Source organism: Fistularia commersonii, chromosome 16 (assembly GCF_037954325.1).
Source record: "Fistularia commersonii isolate RoL2024-O1a breed Wild chromosome 16, RoL_Fcom_v1.0, whole genome shotgun sequence".
In the NCBI taxonomy this organism is placed as follows: Eukaryota; Metazoa; Chordata; class Actinopteri; order Syngnathiformes; family Fistulariidae; genus Fistularia; species Fistularia commersonii.
The window spans coordinates 11,506,980-11,525,498 of record NC_141299.1 but is presented as its reverse complement, the minus strand read 5'-3'; the positions used below and the strand labels follow the sequence as shown (position 1 = coordinate 11,525,498).

Below are 18,519 nucleotides of genomic sequence, written 5' to 3'. Positions count from 1 at the left end.
TCTTCTTTATCATCTTTATCTTCAAGAAAAACTGATGAAAAGTTGAGACAGGTAAAAAAAAATGATTGTGCAGAATTTATTTCCTCAAAGTTAATAAGAATTATCTGCAACCCTCCACCGGATAAAGGAAATTATATAATGTGAAAGCGGTGGCCACATTTACCAAAGGAAAATAAAAATGTGAAAAAAGAAATAAGAAGTGTGACTTTACCTCATATTGAAGATACTGTTTTCTCCACTCCGGAGTGATGTGGGACGAAAGATGCTCGGCGAATTTCATTTTGGCGGAACAAGCCGCCTCAGAGCGCCTTTAAATCCGGGAATAAAAAAAAATTAAAAAAAAGAAACAAGAAATAAAAACCCTTCCGTGTCAACGCGACTTTCTAAGTCGACTTGCGGGCTCCACATGCGGCGCACTCCGCTCCTCTTCGCCCCACTTCTTCCTCGTCCCGTGTCGGCACCCACTCCGCGCAGGTCCGGTCCCCGCGTACGCAGCACTTCCACGGCGGGATCGGTGCGTCTGAAACAGGTGGCCGGACGGCTCGGCGGCTGAGTGGCGGAGGAGGAGGCGGAGGAGGAGGAGGAGGAGGGGGACGACGACTCTCAGTGACTTTGCTCCGTCCCTCCCTGGGTGAGTCTGGGGACGTCGCGGTCCGCCATCGTGCTGGGCCACGGTGACGTGGTTGCGTCAGCAAAGGCGCACGGTGTCACCGGGCTTAGTTGGGACCTCCCGTTGAAGAACCGAGGCACCGCAGAGGGGGGTGGGGGGTCTCCTGCACCCACATTCTGGTGGGTTACAGATCCAACAATTTCACAAAATCTCCTCTCACCTGGAGAGCCTTCTTTCTGCAATTTCACATTCTACTTTCCACCTTCACTCCCAGCCGATATCACTAATAAAAAATAAGTACGGAAACGTTATTGATACAGCAAAATTAACCCACAAAATACAGTGTTTAAAAAAAGAATGGAATTGGTTGCGATTTCTGCGAAACTTTAATTTCGTGGCACTTTTACTCATACGTCAGATTCAAAACAATCGATCTGTTGTTTTTCATGCGGACGTTCACGCAGCCCCTCTCCTCCATCGTCATCATCATCATCACGCCACAACAACAGCGACCTCTGCTGGACAAACTGTGCTATAGCGACTACCAGGGAGAACAGCTGCAGCCTCTGAGGTTGTCGTTAAAAAATAAATAAAAACACTGGAAGAAACCTAATAAAAATAACTAACAAACGAACTAACTAACAAATAAATAAATAAATAAATAATATAGTATAAAGCGGGATATATGTCACGCTTGAAATATCATTTAACCATCTAGCTTATGGTGGCTTTAAACTTGGTAAGAAATGTTATTCAAAAAATAGGCCAAAAAAATGTCATCTAGCTGTTGAAACGTTTAAAACTAATGATAACACGACACTTAGCTTGCCGCTATTTCAAAATATCGGGATTTTAACATCATAATCTCGAGTTTAAAATTCTCCACAGAGGCCAAACTGTCACTTGGGCCGGTGAGTTAGCAACCGGATAACGGTTAGAAAGTACCTCTCGCATATGCATAAATTTTAACTTGACAGAAAAGAAAGTTGCTATCATACCCACCCAAGTCGATATTTAAATATAAAAAGGTTTCCTTTTTTTAATAGTGCTTATTTTTGGTTCCTCTGACAGTGGGAACCGCAGAGGCTAATTTCCTCCGAGTTGACAGTAGCAGGAACCTTTCTTTCCTGCCACTGTTATTAGCCGGCGCATTAAACCCGCTGTACCAAACACGGACCAGTAGTGGAAACAAATCCGACTGTCACGAATTTACAACGATAACGATTTAGAAACGAAATCTCCCGGGGAACACCTTACGAAAATACACCTGGAGGCTCCGTCGTGTTACCCTTTGGCGTTTCCACGCGAATCTCGGACGCGCGTCCCCTCTGACGGTCACGTCACGATATCAACAATAATAACAATGGCTTCTAGGTCGCCGTCGTCCTCCCCGGACACTGCGACGGGTTCAGGCACCGATCCAGCCCGGCCCGACACAGGGGAGCCGCTCGGTGGAGCAGGCTCCGACTCGGACTCTGACCTGGGGCTGGGTAAGTTTGACTGCAGCGCTGTGGACGTGGATGACCGGCTGGAGGGCGAGGAGCTGCGGCGGGAGTTCGATTCCGCGGCGGACCGCGTAGGGGATCTGGTCCAGACAGCCAGCAGGGACCAGCTGCTGTACCTTTATGCTCGATACAAACAGGCGAGTGTGGCATTACAAAGCAGTTTTTTGTTTTTTGTGAAGGCCATCTTTAAACCCTGTCTTTCTGGCAACATGTGGCATTTTTTCTGTTTACGCATGATGTAGCTCATAAAGTTGACTAGAAATTAAGGGTAATACTAGTTGTTGTGTTGCAGGTGAAAGTGGGAAAGTGCAATACACCAAAGCCCGGCTTCTTCGACTTTGAAGGACAGAGAAAATGGTATATAGTGATCCTGTTACACCAAATAATTTGCAACCATGTTACTGTACGTTAAATGACACGCTATTGTCAAGTGCATCTCATATATTGGTGACATTTTTATGGATGTGCACCTGTTCCCGTAATCAAACCTTCCTTGTGACTGTGTAACCCTGCATGATATGAAAAAAAATAAAACACACAATAATGTATCAACTACCATATAATGAATGGCCCTAAACTATCTGCTAGACTACGAAACATGTATACATGTCAATCTATCTATCCATTCATTATCTACCACTTATCCTGCACTTTGGGTCGCGGATGCTGGAGCCTATCCCGGCTGTCGTTCGGTAAGAAGTATGGTACACCCTGAACCGGTCGCCGGTCCATCGTACGGCCACATAGAGAGACAAATTAAGCATGCTTTCTTAGTATTTTTTATTTCTAGCATTAATAAAGAAACACAGCTAGTGGTTGCATGTTTAAATTATCATGGTTGTGATGAGACTTTTACTATCACAGGCAAGCCTGGAAGCAGCTCGGGGACATGGACGCTGAGCAGGCCATGCAGGAGTACATTTCCTGTGTCAATATCTTAGATCCTGAAGGAAGCCAGAGGGTAATAACATTTTTTTTTCTTAAAAGACAAAGCAGATATTTTCGACACAGTTTGTGCTTGTTAACAAATTTATACAGCGAGTATTTGTCTGATTTGAAGCACTCTGGCTCTTCTGCCTCAGTGACTATGTAGAGACATTAATTCTGAGCCCCAAATCACAATGATGCAATCACATGATTTTAAGGTCTACCTGACATGGGAATGTTGTTCTGCTGGTTTAACACTAACTGGCTCTGCAGTTTGACTACTACACACCTTTCATGATATTGTGTTTTCTATTAAACATCTATTGAATTCAAATCGACATCTATTGAATTCAAATCGATGATTAGGAAATTAGCAGCATTAGGTGCATTCAATGTCATTGTCGTCCTAGGTTGCAATGTACTACAATTGCCATTGGAGGTCAGTGTTACAGCGTTATTTGGTCGACTTCTCTCCCCCAGCGCCTCACTATAATGTGTTGCATGAGGATAAAAGCTATACGGTATAATCCCTCCCGAAATTGTTGTTATTTTTAGGATATGAATAATTCAAGAGCCTGTCTGTGCGGGCATCACTGCATGTTGTGACAAAAGTGAAACTGTTTACATCTGGAAGTCCTCTTACATAAGGACCTCTTTTCTGTGCCTGGAGAGTTATGTTGCCAAGGTAAGGATGTCATCTGGGGCAACAGCGCAAGCCTTTAGTTTCAACAATATCACTGAACTGCCAGCCCTAGCTGAGTAGAATAGCTGTATTGAAAGGCTTTGTGTTTAAAAGTCATTTATAACCTGCATAACTTTAACCAAGTGCCATTTAAGATTGTTTTACTGCAGGATGACAAAAACTACTTAATTCTAACCTTGAGGTTTCAACTTTCCTTCAAAATTTGGTAACAAGGCAGAGATTAATGCATTTTTGCCTAAAATTATCTTTTGGTTTTTCTTTAGAAATATGAAGTCCTGGAACAAATATAATTGTATCAGTGACATCTGTGAGCATACTGAGCCCCCGTTTTGAAATTTTGATGGTTTGGTGAGAAAAAAAAATCAGAATTTTTTTTTCAATATTTGATATACAACTAATGAAGCCATATACTCTAAATAACCAAAGTTAATGGCATTTTGCCAATCATACTGAGGTTGTTATATTGCAGCTTAAATTAGTTAAGAGGTTGATTTAAAAACCTGTGCCTGATGCACCATAAATTTTGTTCTACTGTTGAGACATGAATTTGGGAGCGTTGCATTAAACAACTGAGGTTGTTTTCTATCTCTAAGTGATTAGAATAATTGTTACAGGACTAACTGTCATTGTAAGTGTTCCCAAATCAACAGAGAACTCTGATAATCCAAAAATAAATTGGATCAAACGTGAAAATGTTGCTCTGTTTAAAGAACAAGGGGGTGGTTTCAATTGAATTTAGTTAGTTTTAGTTAGAAGGTACGTGTTGAGAATTCATTGGCAAAATCAAACAGATAAATTTTGTTCTAGTTAAGTAAAAACTGATGAAGGAGGGACCAATGGCATGGCCAGATCCCATCAGTGAGCTTGTGTTAATAATTGAGAAAGTTATGTTCAAGTGTGCTTGTTTGAATGTCGTACAGCTTTTAAAGACCGACTTACTAAAAGAAGAGCAAAAAGATCAAGAGGGGCTGAAATAAAAGGGTTACAGGTTGCCATAGCATTCAATTAAATGAAAATGAAAAAAGGCCAAAATGCTTGCCATGTCCACAGGAAGCAGACATTTGATTGATTTCCTCACTGACTGTTCTACAAGCGGAGTCCCTTAGAAATGGGATTAAGTTGTTTATTTTGGAAATGAAAGGCAAAATAATACATTTACGTCTGCCTTAAAAGGATGTCTTCCATGACCTACTGTACTCTCATGAAGTGCACTGCACTTTCTTTCCTTTTGTCCACATTCTGTTTTTCCTTCATATCCTCCTGCTTTTTGTTCTCCCCCCCCCCCATATGCTGTCTGATTTTCTTTTCCCCCATGACTGTCCTCCTCCATGTCTCTGTCAGCCTCACTGTCAAGTGCATGCCCATTCCTGACACATTCTTTTCTTTGTAGACATGTTTAGGGGAAATACTCGTTGACTCTGCCCCACAATTGCACAATGCCAGGGAGCCCAGCAGACGGGCCGGCCAACCCGCCAGTGCCCCCCTGAAAAGAAGCTGATCGTATTAGTGTTAACAAAGTACCCTAGCTCAGTGCTGGCTATTATTTTGGAGGCACAGTTAAATAAGTAGGAGTGTGTAGGCACAGAACGGGAGAGAGAATAATAGCCAGGATTTGGCCTTTGTTCCTGCCTCAATTGTTAAGCAGGCACCGGCTTTAAATTACATTATACTGCAGAAGAGCGGGACCAGTGCATCAGCGAATATTCTGAGTTTCAGAAGTGAATTAGGTTGTCCCAAAAGTGCCCGCACAGTTGTTTTTCTTCGCTTGTCATGTTCTCCCCCACTCTTGCCATTTTCTGAAATCAGATTTGTGCAGGTTCCTTTGTGAGTCAAGGTTGGTCCGTAGTGAATGGCTGGGTAATAATGTCTCGGCTGAACTAAGTGTAATAAGAAATTTCATGAAAAACAGATTTTCCTGAGTAAAATTAAGGCACCATGTATGTTGTGCCGCTCTCGTGGTTATTGTTGGTCCTATTTCACCAGTGAGGTCATGTCTAACATCACCAACTAAACATTTTGGTTTGTAAGCTGTCTCTGTCTCTTTCTTTGTAAGGTTAAATGTATAGGCTTACAAAGACGTCTTATTGTTTTTTTTTTAATTCCATGTAATGGTTGGAAAAACTTTTTTGGAACTTTTTCTTTCTGCTTCCAATGATTTTTTTATTCCGTAGGCTAGAAAGTTGTACCTTCTCGGTGCAAACCTGTAAACCGTAACAGGATCGACATCTGTTCAGTCTAGCATACCAAAGAAACTATTTCACTTTCTTGAATTCCAGGATACAGAACTAATCAGTACTACACTGTGGTCATGCTTAATATGTATGAAATGTTTACTGAACACAAATAGTCAACCCCTGACTATCAAGTGTGATGTTTCGGTTTCAAATATGATCAAGTTTCTTATCAGCCATCAATGTGTGGCTGCTTTTCATGCAACAGGAGAGACGAGGAGCGGAAAAGAGATCAGGCTTCGGTGGAGCAGCGGTCAGCTCTTTATACCAAGAGGAGATGATAAGGTATTTCATTCTTTTCAGCTTCTTCAAAAACACACCCTAATTCAGAGACGCTTGTTAGAAATGACCGCACAAACAGGCACGCACACACACACACACACACACACACACACACACACACACACACACACACACACACACACACACACACACACATACACCTAATCCAATGCTTTCCCTATTCATGAGGGTACTGGAATAGACTCAGCCTTTCCCTTCAGTTGTGAATCACCACTTATTTAATGCTCAGGTCAACTCAGTCTGACTCTTGCATTGTTAACCACCAGTCTTGATGCTGTATTTGATTACATTCAACAGACCGTAACTGCAGCTACGGCCTGTAGATGTCATGCAGCTCTGATTTATGTTAATGGAATATATTCTCCATTTAGTCTTATCTGGCAGACTTACTCAAGCTTAAAAAAACTCATCTTCATTTCAGTAAAAGAAGGTGTTCCTTTGGAGATGAAAATGAGAAGTGTGAATCCTGCAGGTTTTCCTTCTAAATGGCTGCATGTGATTAGTATGCACGATCTCAGAAAGCAGCGGCCAGAGTCTCCCTTTTTTAATTACGTTACAATTCATGGGGGCAATAATGAAGACATGCTGGGGTACAGAAGGTGTGTAGGTGCAGCCCATTCCCAGAGCCACAAACCCCTTGGTGATATGCGGTACTGGCGATTGCCCCAAACAGAACCAGTAAGAAGGAAGTCATTAATACGTCACATGCACACACCTATACACGTGCATACACTTATATATACACTTGCTTCTATACATTGCTACGATTGCATTTGAAACCATGCATAACCTGCCGGAACTGTCACATTCACTGCTCTGCTGCATTCCAATTTCCCCTCACACACACATACACACACACACACACCCTTCAATATTAAACAGCTAAGCACCTGTTAACCAGGCAGAGTTAATTGCATTGCTCACTGCTAATCTCGCTCTTGGTGTGTGTGTGTGTTTATATGTGCAAGTGTGTGTGTGTGTGTGTGTGTGTGTGTGTGTGTGTGTGTGTGTGTGTGTGTGTGTGCGTACACACGAGAAAATGTGAGCTGAGATTTTATGGATAAAAGCGGGTTTGATCAGTAGTAACCCAGGGTAACTGCGCTGATCAGTGTATAATTGAAATTATTGAGAAGGCTCCGAATATTATATTTGTAGCTTGAAAAGAGAGCTGGATAAACACCAGAGGCTATGTTGTTTTGGCTCTTCGCTGGATTCGTTGCTGAGTTATTAGACTTCTCATTGTTCCTTGGACTTCCATGGAGCCCAGCCACGTTTAAAGTGAGGCTCAACCCGCTATTGGGGATCTGATGTGTGTGTGTGTGTGTGTGTGTGTGTGTGTGTGTGTGTGTGTGTGTGTGTGTGTGTGTGTGTGTGTGTGTGTGAGATGCTTTGTGTAGATGGGGTGGTGATCAGTGAGGCTCAGGCTTCAGGTAGATGAGTGTTCTTCACCACTGTGGCCAGTTTAGTCTGATGGATGAAGGATATATCTGCCAGAACACCACACCAGCCATATACACACATACGAGCACACACACAGACACACACAAAACCACTGGTTCAACAGCTGTTGTGATGACAGAGTAGCCAGTGACCTTCCCAGCATGCATTTCGGCCGAGTTGATGTCATGTCATTTCCAGGGGTCACATTAATCATTTGTTTGTTTAAAGTGTGTGTGTTCACACACTTGTGTGTTTCTGTGTGCGTGCTTGCGTGGGGACACGCGTCATGGGTCTTTGCGGTGATGTCACTGTGTACAGGTGTTGAGTAGGTGCAATCACTAATGAGCTTTATTCCAGCTTTTGCATATTACATGACAATGCACAACACACTTAGTAGGATGTGTGTCTGTGTGTGTGTCACACCTGCCCCTTCTGACCATTGACAAAAGACTGATGAGCTGGCCTATTGATTAGTTGCCCATGGAGACGGATGGCGGCCACACATCAGGGACATTCGGGGTCACCATGACTATCAGAAAGGGAAATGGGTGTGGCTGAGCGCGGAAACTCATGAATAAACATTGCGGCAGTAATCAGGGGTATGTAAATGAATTTGCTCATACAGTGATAAAAGTGTAATGAGTTATTCATAATTCATCACGGACTGATGAGCAGACAGCAGAAAGAGGGTGGGGAGGAACAAGAGAACTGGGAGTGAGAGGGCATGTTGATGAAACGATGAAAAATAGGAGATTCAGAGGTTCATTAAAGAACAAAGAAAATACTGAACTTTTTTGTGTCGTCTGTTGGTGCCGATTTTGAAACAGCATCCTCACAATTTAATAGTTTGCACTACTTGTTTGTGGGGACGGTAAATTTCCCCCGGGGAGTGGTTTAAAGGAGTAGTTTAGCCAGCTGCCTGTAGAGGACAGGAGTTGTCAGCTGGGAGACACAAGCTGGGGACACAAGCTGGCAACTCCTGTTTCCCTGATGTTTTTTTCCAGCTCCTCGTTACTCATTTGACGCTCCTGTTGTCACTGTATGAAAAGAAAACATTTCATCATGCAGAATCACACGCAACAAGTCAGGTTGAATCCTAGAAACCAACCTGAAATTGAATTTGAAGCGGAGACGCAACGCACAAAAGTAATATCCTTACATACACTGCTTAAAACAGTTGACCTTAGCTAGGATATATGTGTTGATGAATTAAAATCATCATACTCAGATATCAGTCTCTAATAAGCTGTATAAAATACACAATATATATAAATTGAGTTTAATTCCATGATAATGAGGCCTAGATTCTTCCAACTTTATGGGAATGCTTTTGAAAGCTTCCGAGCACAATGTTTTCATGTTGGGGTCTGGTGAATATAAATACATTTTGGAAATTTGCCTCAGGTATTTGCTTAGCAGAAATGGTAAACCACTAAGATCCTGATATCAATTAGATAAGTTGATGGGTGAAGTATTTTTTCTCCATCTGAAGATCTTTTATTATGTATTACTTTAAAAAGTACCAGTACTGTATGTAATGACTATGGTTTTGTCTTCAGCAGTATTTGAAAAATTGGGATATTTTTAACATGCGCAATTGATTTTTCTTAGTGTGATTAACACGTTAGAAGTCAAAATCACATTCCAGCATCTTTCAATACAATTTCTAAAACGGTTCAATTCTCTGTTGAAAGCCAAAGTTTTGGCAAGACTGGTTGGAAGAATGTTCGTGAGCGGAGTACTGGCAGTGTTTGATAATTGTGCCTTTAACCTTGCTCTTGTTCAGGCCACTCTCCTCCCCGCTAATCTTAACAAGTGCCTCCATGTTAACGGGTGGCGCAGCCCTCAGCTGCACCTGTGCAGTTGAAGCCAGGTGGCCGCCAAGGGACAGCAACAGTGCAGGCGTCAGAGAAGGGAGCTCAGGGATTTGGCCTTGGGGATGACTGACTCACTGCGTGGGAGTGGTACAGCAGCGGGTATGTGGGGTTTTTGTCAGACAATAGAGCACTAAATTCAATTAATCTGAATGGTCGGCATGGGCAAGAGGGAGGGGAAGGCGTAAAGCTCTAAATGAGATTTCGCCCCTTCTCTCCCCCACACCCAACAGCCCCTCACCGCTGCACCCTGCCCCCCGCCAGCACTCACTCCTGTCCCCAATGCCAGGAGGTGATTAGAGACACAGAGATATAATCAGCAGTGGGGTGGTGTGTGTGCGTGCATGCGTGCGTGCGTGTTCCCCAGCGATGTGGCACATGTGGCAGCTGCTTGTGCAGGAGATGGAGACTTTGTATTATCTGTCTTTGTGTTTGATGAAATGCCGTGGTAAAATGTCCTGCACGCTCTCAAATGAAGCGCTGGAATGGCGCGCAGGCGCCTACTTCATGCTGAAAGCACAATAGTGCATATTTTAGTTTACATTACTTTCTATCTTTACAGATTGTGGTCTTGCTTAGCCTAAATCCATCTTTTAGATTGCCGGGTACAAAAGGAATTCCCCAGATTCAGTTTCCGATACTCACAATTCAATGTCAACCAGGAACAACATGCTTTTCATATATTGAGAATTGTTTATTGAGGTATTGAGTTTTTTTTCGTTTTTTTTAATAGGCACTTTGGTAATGAGTGATTCAATAGCATATTTTTATCAGTGATGTTTGTTGATCATTTTAAAAAGTAAAAGTAATATTCTAAAGCCCTTAGCCAAGAGGGCCCTTAGCCCTCTTGGCAAAATCTTGTTCAGCAACACAGAAGATGCTGCACAATACTTTGTGCAGGTGAAACTGTCGTAGGAGAAGCACGCACCGTCTTAACCTCCAAGTGATAATCCCAAAACTGCAGTTGACTAATACCTTTTCTGCCTTCTGGTCAACTTCCAGGGAGGAAGACAAGAACATCTTTGATTACTGCAGAGAAAACAACATTGACCATATCAGCAAGGCCATCGGCTCTCAGAGTGTGGACGTCAATACGAAAGACGAAGAGGTAAAACATAACGGTCAAGAAATGAAATATGAAGACTCTTGGAATGATTTACCAGGTTATCGGCACTACACCTGCACAAAGGATGACGGGGAGCACAGGCTGGAGAATTTTCTTGTTAAATCTTGTTTTGTTTTTGTTTTTTTGTATCAAGCCAACCTTAGCTTCTGTGCTAGGTTGATTCCTCTGTGTAACGACTTTGTCTGACAGACAACAGGTAAAAAAAGGCCTTCGCTGCAAATGTCGAGTATCATGAAAAATACAGGTCACGGTGGGATTGGTTTATGCAGCCCTCCGTAATAATCATTACATGGGGGTTTTAGTCATTCTGCGCCAGAAACACATGGGAATCACCCCTCAGGCTGAGATGTGTTAATTGCATGAACTGTTATTACCATCTTAAGGTGTTTTCTGGATTGGCTCCAAAATCCATTATTCTATACTCAATTCATTATCGGTCAGGCCAAATAGCTGTTTCCCTGCCTCTCTTTCATCGCAGCCATTCCTCAGATAAGTGGGCAGTTGGCTGGTAAGTTCCTACCCGCAGGCCAGATGGTGGAGGGCCCTCAGCGGAGAAAGCTTTGTCTGGTCACTCATTGTTCTGAGCTCACCTGCTGGTGGATCCGATCACCAGCAGAGGGCAGTGGTGAAGTTTCACATCAGCAACGAGGCCTAAAGAACAGCCCAAGGATAGACACTCTGTCCCAGGATCAAACATTACACAGCTGAATATCGTCATTTATTCATTTATTCGTTTATTTATTTATTTGTTCATTTATCTTTATTTTGATCAAAGTACTATTTAAGGCTGAACTTGAATAAAGTGATCTGCGGGAGCAGATGGACAGGCCTGTATAATTATAATGAAATTTCCTCATTGACTTTAAAGGGTTATCTTTTTATTATTACAGACTGCTCTTTTTCATTTTAATGTCACAAAATTTGGAAAGCCAAGGGAGCAATACATCTTCATATCCAACTATTACTGAACAAAAAAAATACTGGATAAGGAAAATAGGTTTGGATTATTCTATTTTCATGCTCAATTAAGTTTGTGAAGTAGAATGGCTTTGCAAGTGGGGAAACTGCAAGACCAAATTGCTGCATGCCCCAATAATTATTATTATTATTACATTGGCTTATAGAGTGACTATCTTGGATGGGCGATATGTGCACACTTATAAACAAACATACTCAATGCACCAAGTTATTAGATTTAGATCAAACGAATGCTGCAGAATACAAAAGCAATACCATAAAACCGTCCATGAATGGAGGTGGATACGTTCCTAATAAACGTATATTCCCAGATGAATCACCTTGGTAGTTCATTCATTCTGATAGTGACTTATTAAAGAAGCAGAGGAAGAACGGCTTTGAGAAAATGAAACAATAATCTGAGAGCTTGAAAGGTGCAATATTTTTGCTTTGGTAACAAAACTGAAATACGTGGCATGACAAAGTGTAACTGATGTGATGCAATCAGTGCAAATCAGTGCTGAGAGCTGGACCCTGGTGGCAGTACAATAAGCCACAGTGGGGAAAGGATACATTACCTCTTTCCAAAATAAGAGTGTAGTGCCTTCATTCATAAAATCTCCAACTGCTGTCCCTATCTTTACTTGCAGCCATTGCTGTTTCAACTATTTATAGCCTCAGAGGGATTTCAATTCATCTAACCTGAAATCATTCATACTGTAGGGCACTGTAGGCTTCAGCAGGCACAATTTCATTCACAATATAAAATAAATACTTCAAAATTATAAACTCGCTGTGAAATTAGAAAAGATGGCCCGAGTTGAATGAAATAAACAGGTATTTCCTCTTTTCAAGTATCGAACAGATACAGTTCGTTCATTCATCCACGAGTTACGATTTTATCATTTCTGATCTCCATGCAAAAAAAGTTTCAAGTTTAAGCATATGCATAATTGCTGCATAAACAGTAACCTGGCCACAAGAGTTTTGAGGTATTAAACCAATTATGGCAGCCCTTATTAATATTCATTTCACGAGTAACAATGTAATTGCTGCTTAAAGTATAATAGCTACCAAGTCTTTTTCTTTTCACTTGATTGTTCTACAGGAGCAACCAAACCCTGTGAAGGTGTAGTAGCACACCTTGGTTGGAGTGAGAGAAGAGAGCGGGAGGGAAAGGAAGAGTGAAAGTCTAACTTATTGGTATTCCAGCCTGGCTCATAAGTATCCATTTTAACATTCAGCCCTGGTGATCAATATGATTTAAACAACAGAACTGGACCTGGAGAGTTTGCTTTACCTAATTGGCCTCACTGAAAAATGAGCTTGCATGGTCGTATTAGAACAAGGATCTTGGACCTGAGGAGAGGGTGCATGTGTGTGTGTGTGTGTGTGTGTGTGTGTGTGTGTGTGTGTGTGTGTGTGTGTGTGTGTGTGTGTGTGTGTGTGTGTGTGTGTGTGTGTGTGTGTGTGTGTGTGTGTGTGTGTGCAGATGTGTGCGATTGTGCAAGAGCACATGTGTCTGTTGTAATAGACTAGAAGCTGGTCATATTTTGTGCACAGCCTCCTATCAATCAAGCTTTACAGACTGGACAGGTTTCTGCAATTTGTCCTACAGCTCTCCGTCTCCACGTGAAACACCTACCGCTCCAAGACCCACACACACAGACACACACACACACACACACACATGTATCATGTCACTGTCTGCAGGTCATGATTGAGCAGTGTTTCAAAGGCTCTGACTTCAGACTGATCATGCAGATTTTTTTTTTTTTCTGCAGGCAATGAAACAAATTGAAGTTCAGTTGGGCAGGTGATGCAGGGGATAGGTTATTAAGAGGATGATCTGGGTGTAGAATTTCACTTTTGATTCAATAGGAGCAGAAAACAAGACACGATGCCCATGTGAAAATGCCATATGAGGAGTAAACTCACATCTATGATGTCCAGGCCCCTTTTTACTAACTGTGTGTGTGCGTGTGTGTTCGCAGGGCCGGGCTCTCTTGCACTGGGCCTGTGACAGAGGACACAAGGAGCTGGTGTCTGTATTACTGCAGCATGAAGCAGACATCAACAGTCAGGTGAACGACATGTTTGTCTCTCTGTCTTTTGAAAGTCCTCCAGTTCATCTCGTATGTGGAGAAATTTGTGCCTCCAGGTAGCCCCTAAATCTAGAAAACATTTAATCACTAGACTTAATCTAGTGTTAGCATAAGCCAAAACACACAATAGTGCATCTCCTTCAGTGAAATTCGCAATATTTATCACATGTAAAAAAAAAAGAAAAAAAAATCGATGCTCTAAACTGAAAAAGGACTGAAAGTTTAAAAAAAAGTTGGGCATAGACAATGATAAATCCAAAGTAAAACAAACAAATTAAATGTTTGGTTATGCTCCATAACATCGCTTCAAATCATTTTTTTTTACTGAAGCAAAAAAGGGCAAGGTGAACTAAGTGATTATATCTTCCAAGCCTGTGTTGAGAGATAAGTGTGCACAAGTAGATTTCTGTGTTACTAACCGATGGATCCATGCGCTGCAACATGGCTGCACACTCACACACAGAGCACAAACTTGAAGAATATTTTGATATGTTCAGGATCCCTATTGCCCATCTCTGTTTTCCCTCCATCCCTCCCAGAAGGTCACCTTTAATTCACTTTATGCCACAGACAAATCCTCCGGAGCTTTAGTGGACAGAGTTGGCTGGTTGCTAGCCCAGTGTTTAGCCAGCCCAAGGTTTAGCAGCATCCAGGAGGCTTTAGCTTTGGCTGTAAGCTGGCTCAGCTACACATTGGAGAAATTACTCCCCTTGTCTGCCCAGCGGCACGACATAGCGTCGCTCACCAGGCTGTACAGCGAGGCTTTAACAGTGAGGCTGAATCAATTGGAAGTAATCAGGCAAATTGTTTTGCGTTGCACAACCCACATAATCAGGACATTTCACAAATGACTTTCCCTATTGTGGTCATACGTGGCCCCTTTGTTTGGAATGCTGCGGGGAGGGGTGGATTTGTGGAGAATGGTCCATAAAAGACTTAACAATGGGATAACTACAAAACACTTCGCTGATGATTTAAAGCCATATCAAGATAATGACAGGTGCAGAGGATGGATATATAGACGCAGAAGCCTGTGCTCTATAAGACTTAGCATATTTTCCACTTGTATATCACTGAAATGTGAGTTTTGGGGGGGTGATTTTTTTGTTTTTTTTTCAGCACATGGTAAAGATAATTCTTTGGTATTAATACCAGTTGGCTCTTAACTCTCAATTCATGATCCACTGTTCCTCCATAAACCCTAAATCATTCATTGCCAACACTAAGAGGATACAATTAATTAAGAGATTTGTGAGGAATTTCAATTATTAAGAATCCTACTTTTTAGTCTTTTTCAGTGGTGGAGAAATTATGAACTAGTTGACTGCCCTTATGAAAAATAAACACAACATAGATTTTTTTTAAGGTGATATATAGAGGGTTTTTTTCCCCTCAATGACTTAGCCATTCATCAAGGACAGAAGAGTATTATAAAGTATTCAGAGTCTGCTTTCTGACCACGGGTGAATTAAAGCCTCTTGCTCTCTCTCTTCAACTGGGGACATATTGCAGTCCTTAGCTTCTACAAGCTCCAGAATATCTTTCTTCCTTGTTTCTCAATATGTCTGTATTCAGTTTTGAGCTCAGTGAGCATCATAGAGTGAAAACAGCTGCCTGTTGCCATCCAAAACAAAAAGACTCGCAAGTAACAATTACATAATTTAGATTTCTGCAAGACTGCTACCCTATTTGCCATATTCTCCTTCTGGGATTTTTGATAGGAGACATTTAATATTGAGAAGTTGCCAATAACAAGTCTAAATCTGATACCGCTGTAGATTTTCAAGAAAACAAAATAGCCTCCTTTTGTTTGCTCCCTTTTTATCACATTTCCAGTTTGTGCAGCCTTGTTCTACGATTGAGGAAAAACAATAAGCCGGTTAGTCAAAGCAGGACTGGTTAGTCTGCTCAGTCACACACTTAGTTCTCCTTTTAATGCATGTAGCAACTGATGCCAGCTAAAGGTTTATGATTCAGATGATTCCCATCCAAGTATCCCAGTTGGGTTTTTTATTGGGGGGGGGGGGGGGGGGGTGCAACCTCACAGATCAAACCGGAAAGGGAAAGCCATGCTATAATAAACCTGCAGTCAAGTGATATTTCTCCATAGGGTTAAAAGCAGTGCCAAATTTCACATGCAGATGTGACACACTTTGAAAAGTCAACATCAGATCTGCATGTTGCATCCCTCCGTACCTCAAACCAGGTGCAGAGTCTTTTGTGCATCTCTGCTTTAAGCTCTGTCTTTCAGTGGAAACAATTGCATGAAGCAATGGATATGTTAACCCAACACTTAAAAGTGTTAAAACATTAATATTGTCACTAAACTGTTTTGCAACCCCTATAAACTTAACCTTTTTGCAAAATTTAGAGTTTTTTTGTTCACTTCCTCCTTCCCATCCTTTTGAACTGGACTGTTAAGAACAGGAAACTTGAGAGTGAAGGATTCAATGCATATTGCTGGTATGCAAAGACTTTTTTTTTGGATGATTGAGCCAAGAAATATATATTTTTGATACATTTAATCTCAAAGCTTTGATTTTGGTGTGGCATGTGTATATATTTCAGAAAATTCATGAGAAAAATTAGAAAGTAGACACGCAGCTTTTAAACATCACCTTACTTTCACCTGCAAGTTATTTCAATGTGCACAGAAGTGTATAGGAAATATTATGATGAGGAAGTCCCTAGGAAGAGTTTGGACCAGTGAAGAAACTGGGCCTTGGCAGTATAATTGCTGGTGGCATATTAAAGAATTGGCTTAGAGAAAATATTCTCAGCTAAATCACAACACTCCTCTGAAAATGATCAAAAAATAGCAAACTATCTCAAATTATCTCGATAAAGCTTTCAGAGTGATATGTTTGTTATTACAACTTACAGAAATGTCCTTTTGTTTTAGATGTAATTTTTTGTTGTCACAGTGTAAAAGAGAAAGCAATGACAGACGAAAAGGAGAAAGACAAAGGTTAAAGTGGGGAAAACACCAATGAGGACTTGAGCGCATCTGCCCTTTGTTGCCACAGTCTGTATAACGGAAGCACGTTGAACGGGAGGTTGTGCATTCACAAGAGAAATGTAGAAATGTTCGGGTCGTTTGAAGCGACCAGTAATCTCCCTTGACCTCCACCAACTGCCGAGTAACCAGTAAATAAAGATCAAACATGATTTATGCTTAATTTGTTGATTAAAAAGGTGGGGGAAGGGGGCGTTCAGAGTTAAAACAAAAAAGTATTATTTGCCAGGCCAAGAAGGGAAATCGTTTGAAATTAATCAACTGATTGTTTCAGTAAATTGTTCCCAAACCCTGGTAACCTGCATTAAGGGCTCGTTTGATAGTTAATCCTGGATCAAGGCAGGAGGGACGACAATGGATCGCTGCATGTGTTTGAATACACAGATCACGGCTCTGCCACCTGCCAACTGTAGATCAGGCCCTGATGTTGCTACTGTACATTAAGCTCTCCCTCCCCATCCAGAGAGCAGTATCACTGCTCCTGCAGCTAATACAGCCAGAGAAAGTGGGGCAGACAGAGCAAACTGTGGACACACACACACACTTAATATAATAATGAAAATTAAAGCTTAACTACCGGACTTCAGTTCTGTGAGCTAGAATGTACTAAAGAACCTTAATGAAGCATGAGATGAAATTTAGGACATTCCAGCATATTATGATCGCAGCAAAAAACATCGCTGGCAGTTGAAATTTATAAAGTATAGCGTTTTGGTTCAAAGTTTCAAAGTTCGTCTGTATATTTAAGAGTCACAATGCATCTGATGTTAAACTCGAAAATAAGTTCTTTGGATACTGACCATGTTTTTAAAAATGGGCTGAATTCTTCAACAAATTCACAATGTGATTTTTAATGTTATTTTTTTATGAGTTGATTCGAGCCTGTGGGTCCCGTGCAGTGAAGTTTAAAGAGGCGTGGAAACAGCATCAGAGTAAATCAATAAGACCATAGACAATTGATCTTGTTTTTCTGCCTTGTCATAGAAGGTGAGAAGTTCCTATAACTTTAAACATACTGTAAGAAGGAAAGGGTCATTTCTAATTTGAATAAGAAAGAGAGCCATAAAGTTGAGCACATTGAGTTACCTCACAAGAAAAGGTATTCAGACCAAATATAAAAGAATGTCAGGAACTGTAGTGTTTTTTAAAGTCTGCATATTTTTTGTGGAAGACTTTTAAAATAAGTTACAGGCTGTTTGTTTACATGTCTGTGTGTGTCCTCTTTTCATGATTGTTCCCTGTCCAGATGCTGTAATCTCACACCCACAGCTAAGCCTCATCCCTCACACACACAACTTTTGTTTTCAGGTGGAAAGCCCAACCCCACCTCCAATCCTCCCAATAAGCCGCAGCGTTGCCATGGAAATATGCATTTATAGATCAGACGTGACGCGTGGGAACTTGAGTCGGGAGGCAGAGCTTCGGTTCGGATGTGCGACAGACAAAGGGTCAGGAAACGGGTTTGTTGACACAGTGGAAGACGCTGAGTGTTTGTGGCTGAGAGACGGAGGGAGAGGTGGGATTAAGTTAACAAAGGTCAGCTCAGGGTTAACGCAAGGCAATGAGGGAAACATTATGAACGCCAGTCTTCGAGGTTGAGAGTTTAGGAGAGGGTTGGGCCGGGATTTCAAGCCCAAATCCTCATATGTACCTGCGCGTGCTGCCTCTCAGTCATTCCCGCTCCCCTCTCTTACATCTTCATCACTCACGCTCCCTCCTCTT

The 18,519-nt window shown here is 41.7% G+C and overlaps 2 protein-coding genes across 2 annotated transcripts in view; one reads left to right on the top strand and one right to left on the bottom strand.

Annotated features, from left to right (window-relative positions):
- xpr1a (xenotropic and polytropic retrovirus receptor 1a) overlaps positions 1–1,249 on the bottom strand; it is a 61,489-nt gene extending 60,240 nt beyond the window's left edge. The window contains exon 1 of the mRNA XM_086161201.1: positions 212–1,249. Coding sequence (XP_086017327.1) covers positions 212–280 — 69 coding nt within the window. The 5' untranslated portion in view covers positions 281–1,249. The remainder of the gene's footprint in view (positions 1–211) is intronic.
- Positions 1,250–1,699: 450 nt separating this feature from the next.
- Positions 1,700–18,519, top strand: part of acbd6 (acyl-CoA binding domain containing 6) — a 28,768-nt gene continuing 11,948 nt past the window's right edge. The window contains exons 1-6 of the mRNA XM_086161200.1: positions 1,700–2,252; positions 2,408–2,472; positions 2,980–3,076; positions 6,185–6,261; positions 10,596–10,701; positions 13,671–13,760. Of these exons, the coding sequence (XP_086017326.1) occupies positions 1,974–2,252; positions 2,408–2,472; positions 2,980–3,076; positions 6,185–6,261; positions 10,596–10,701; positions 13,671–13,760 (714 nt within the window). The 5' untranslated portion in view covers positions 1,700–1,973. The remainder of the gene's footprint in view (positions 2,253–2,407; positions 2,473–2,979; positions 3,077–6,184; positions 6,262–10,595; positions 10,702–13,670; positions 13,761–18,519) is intronic.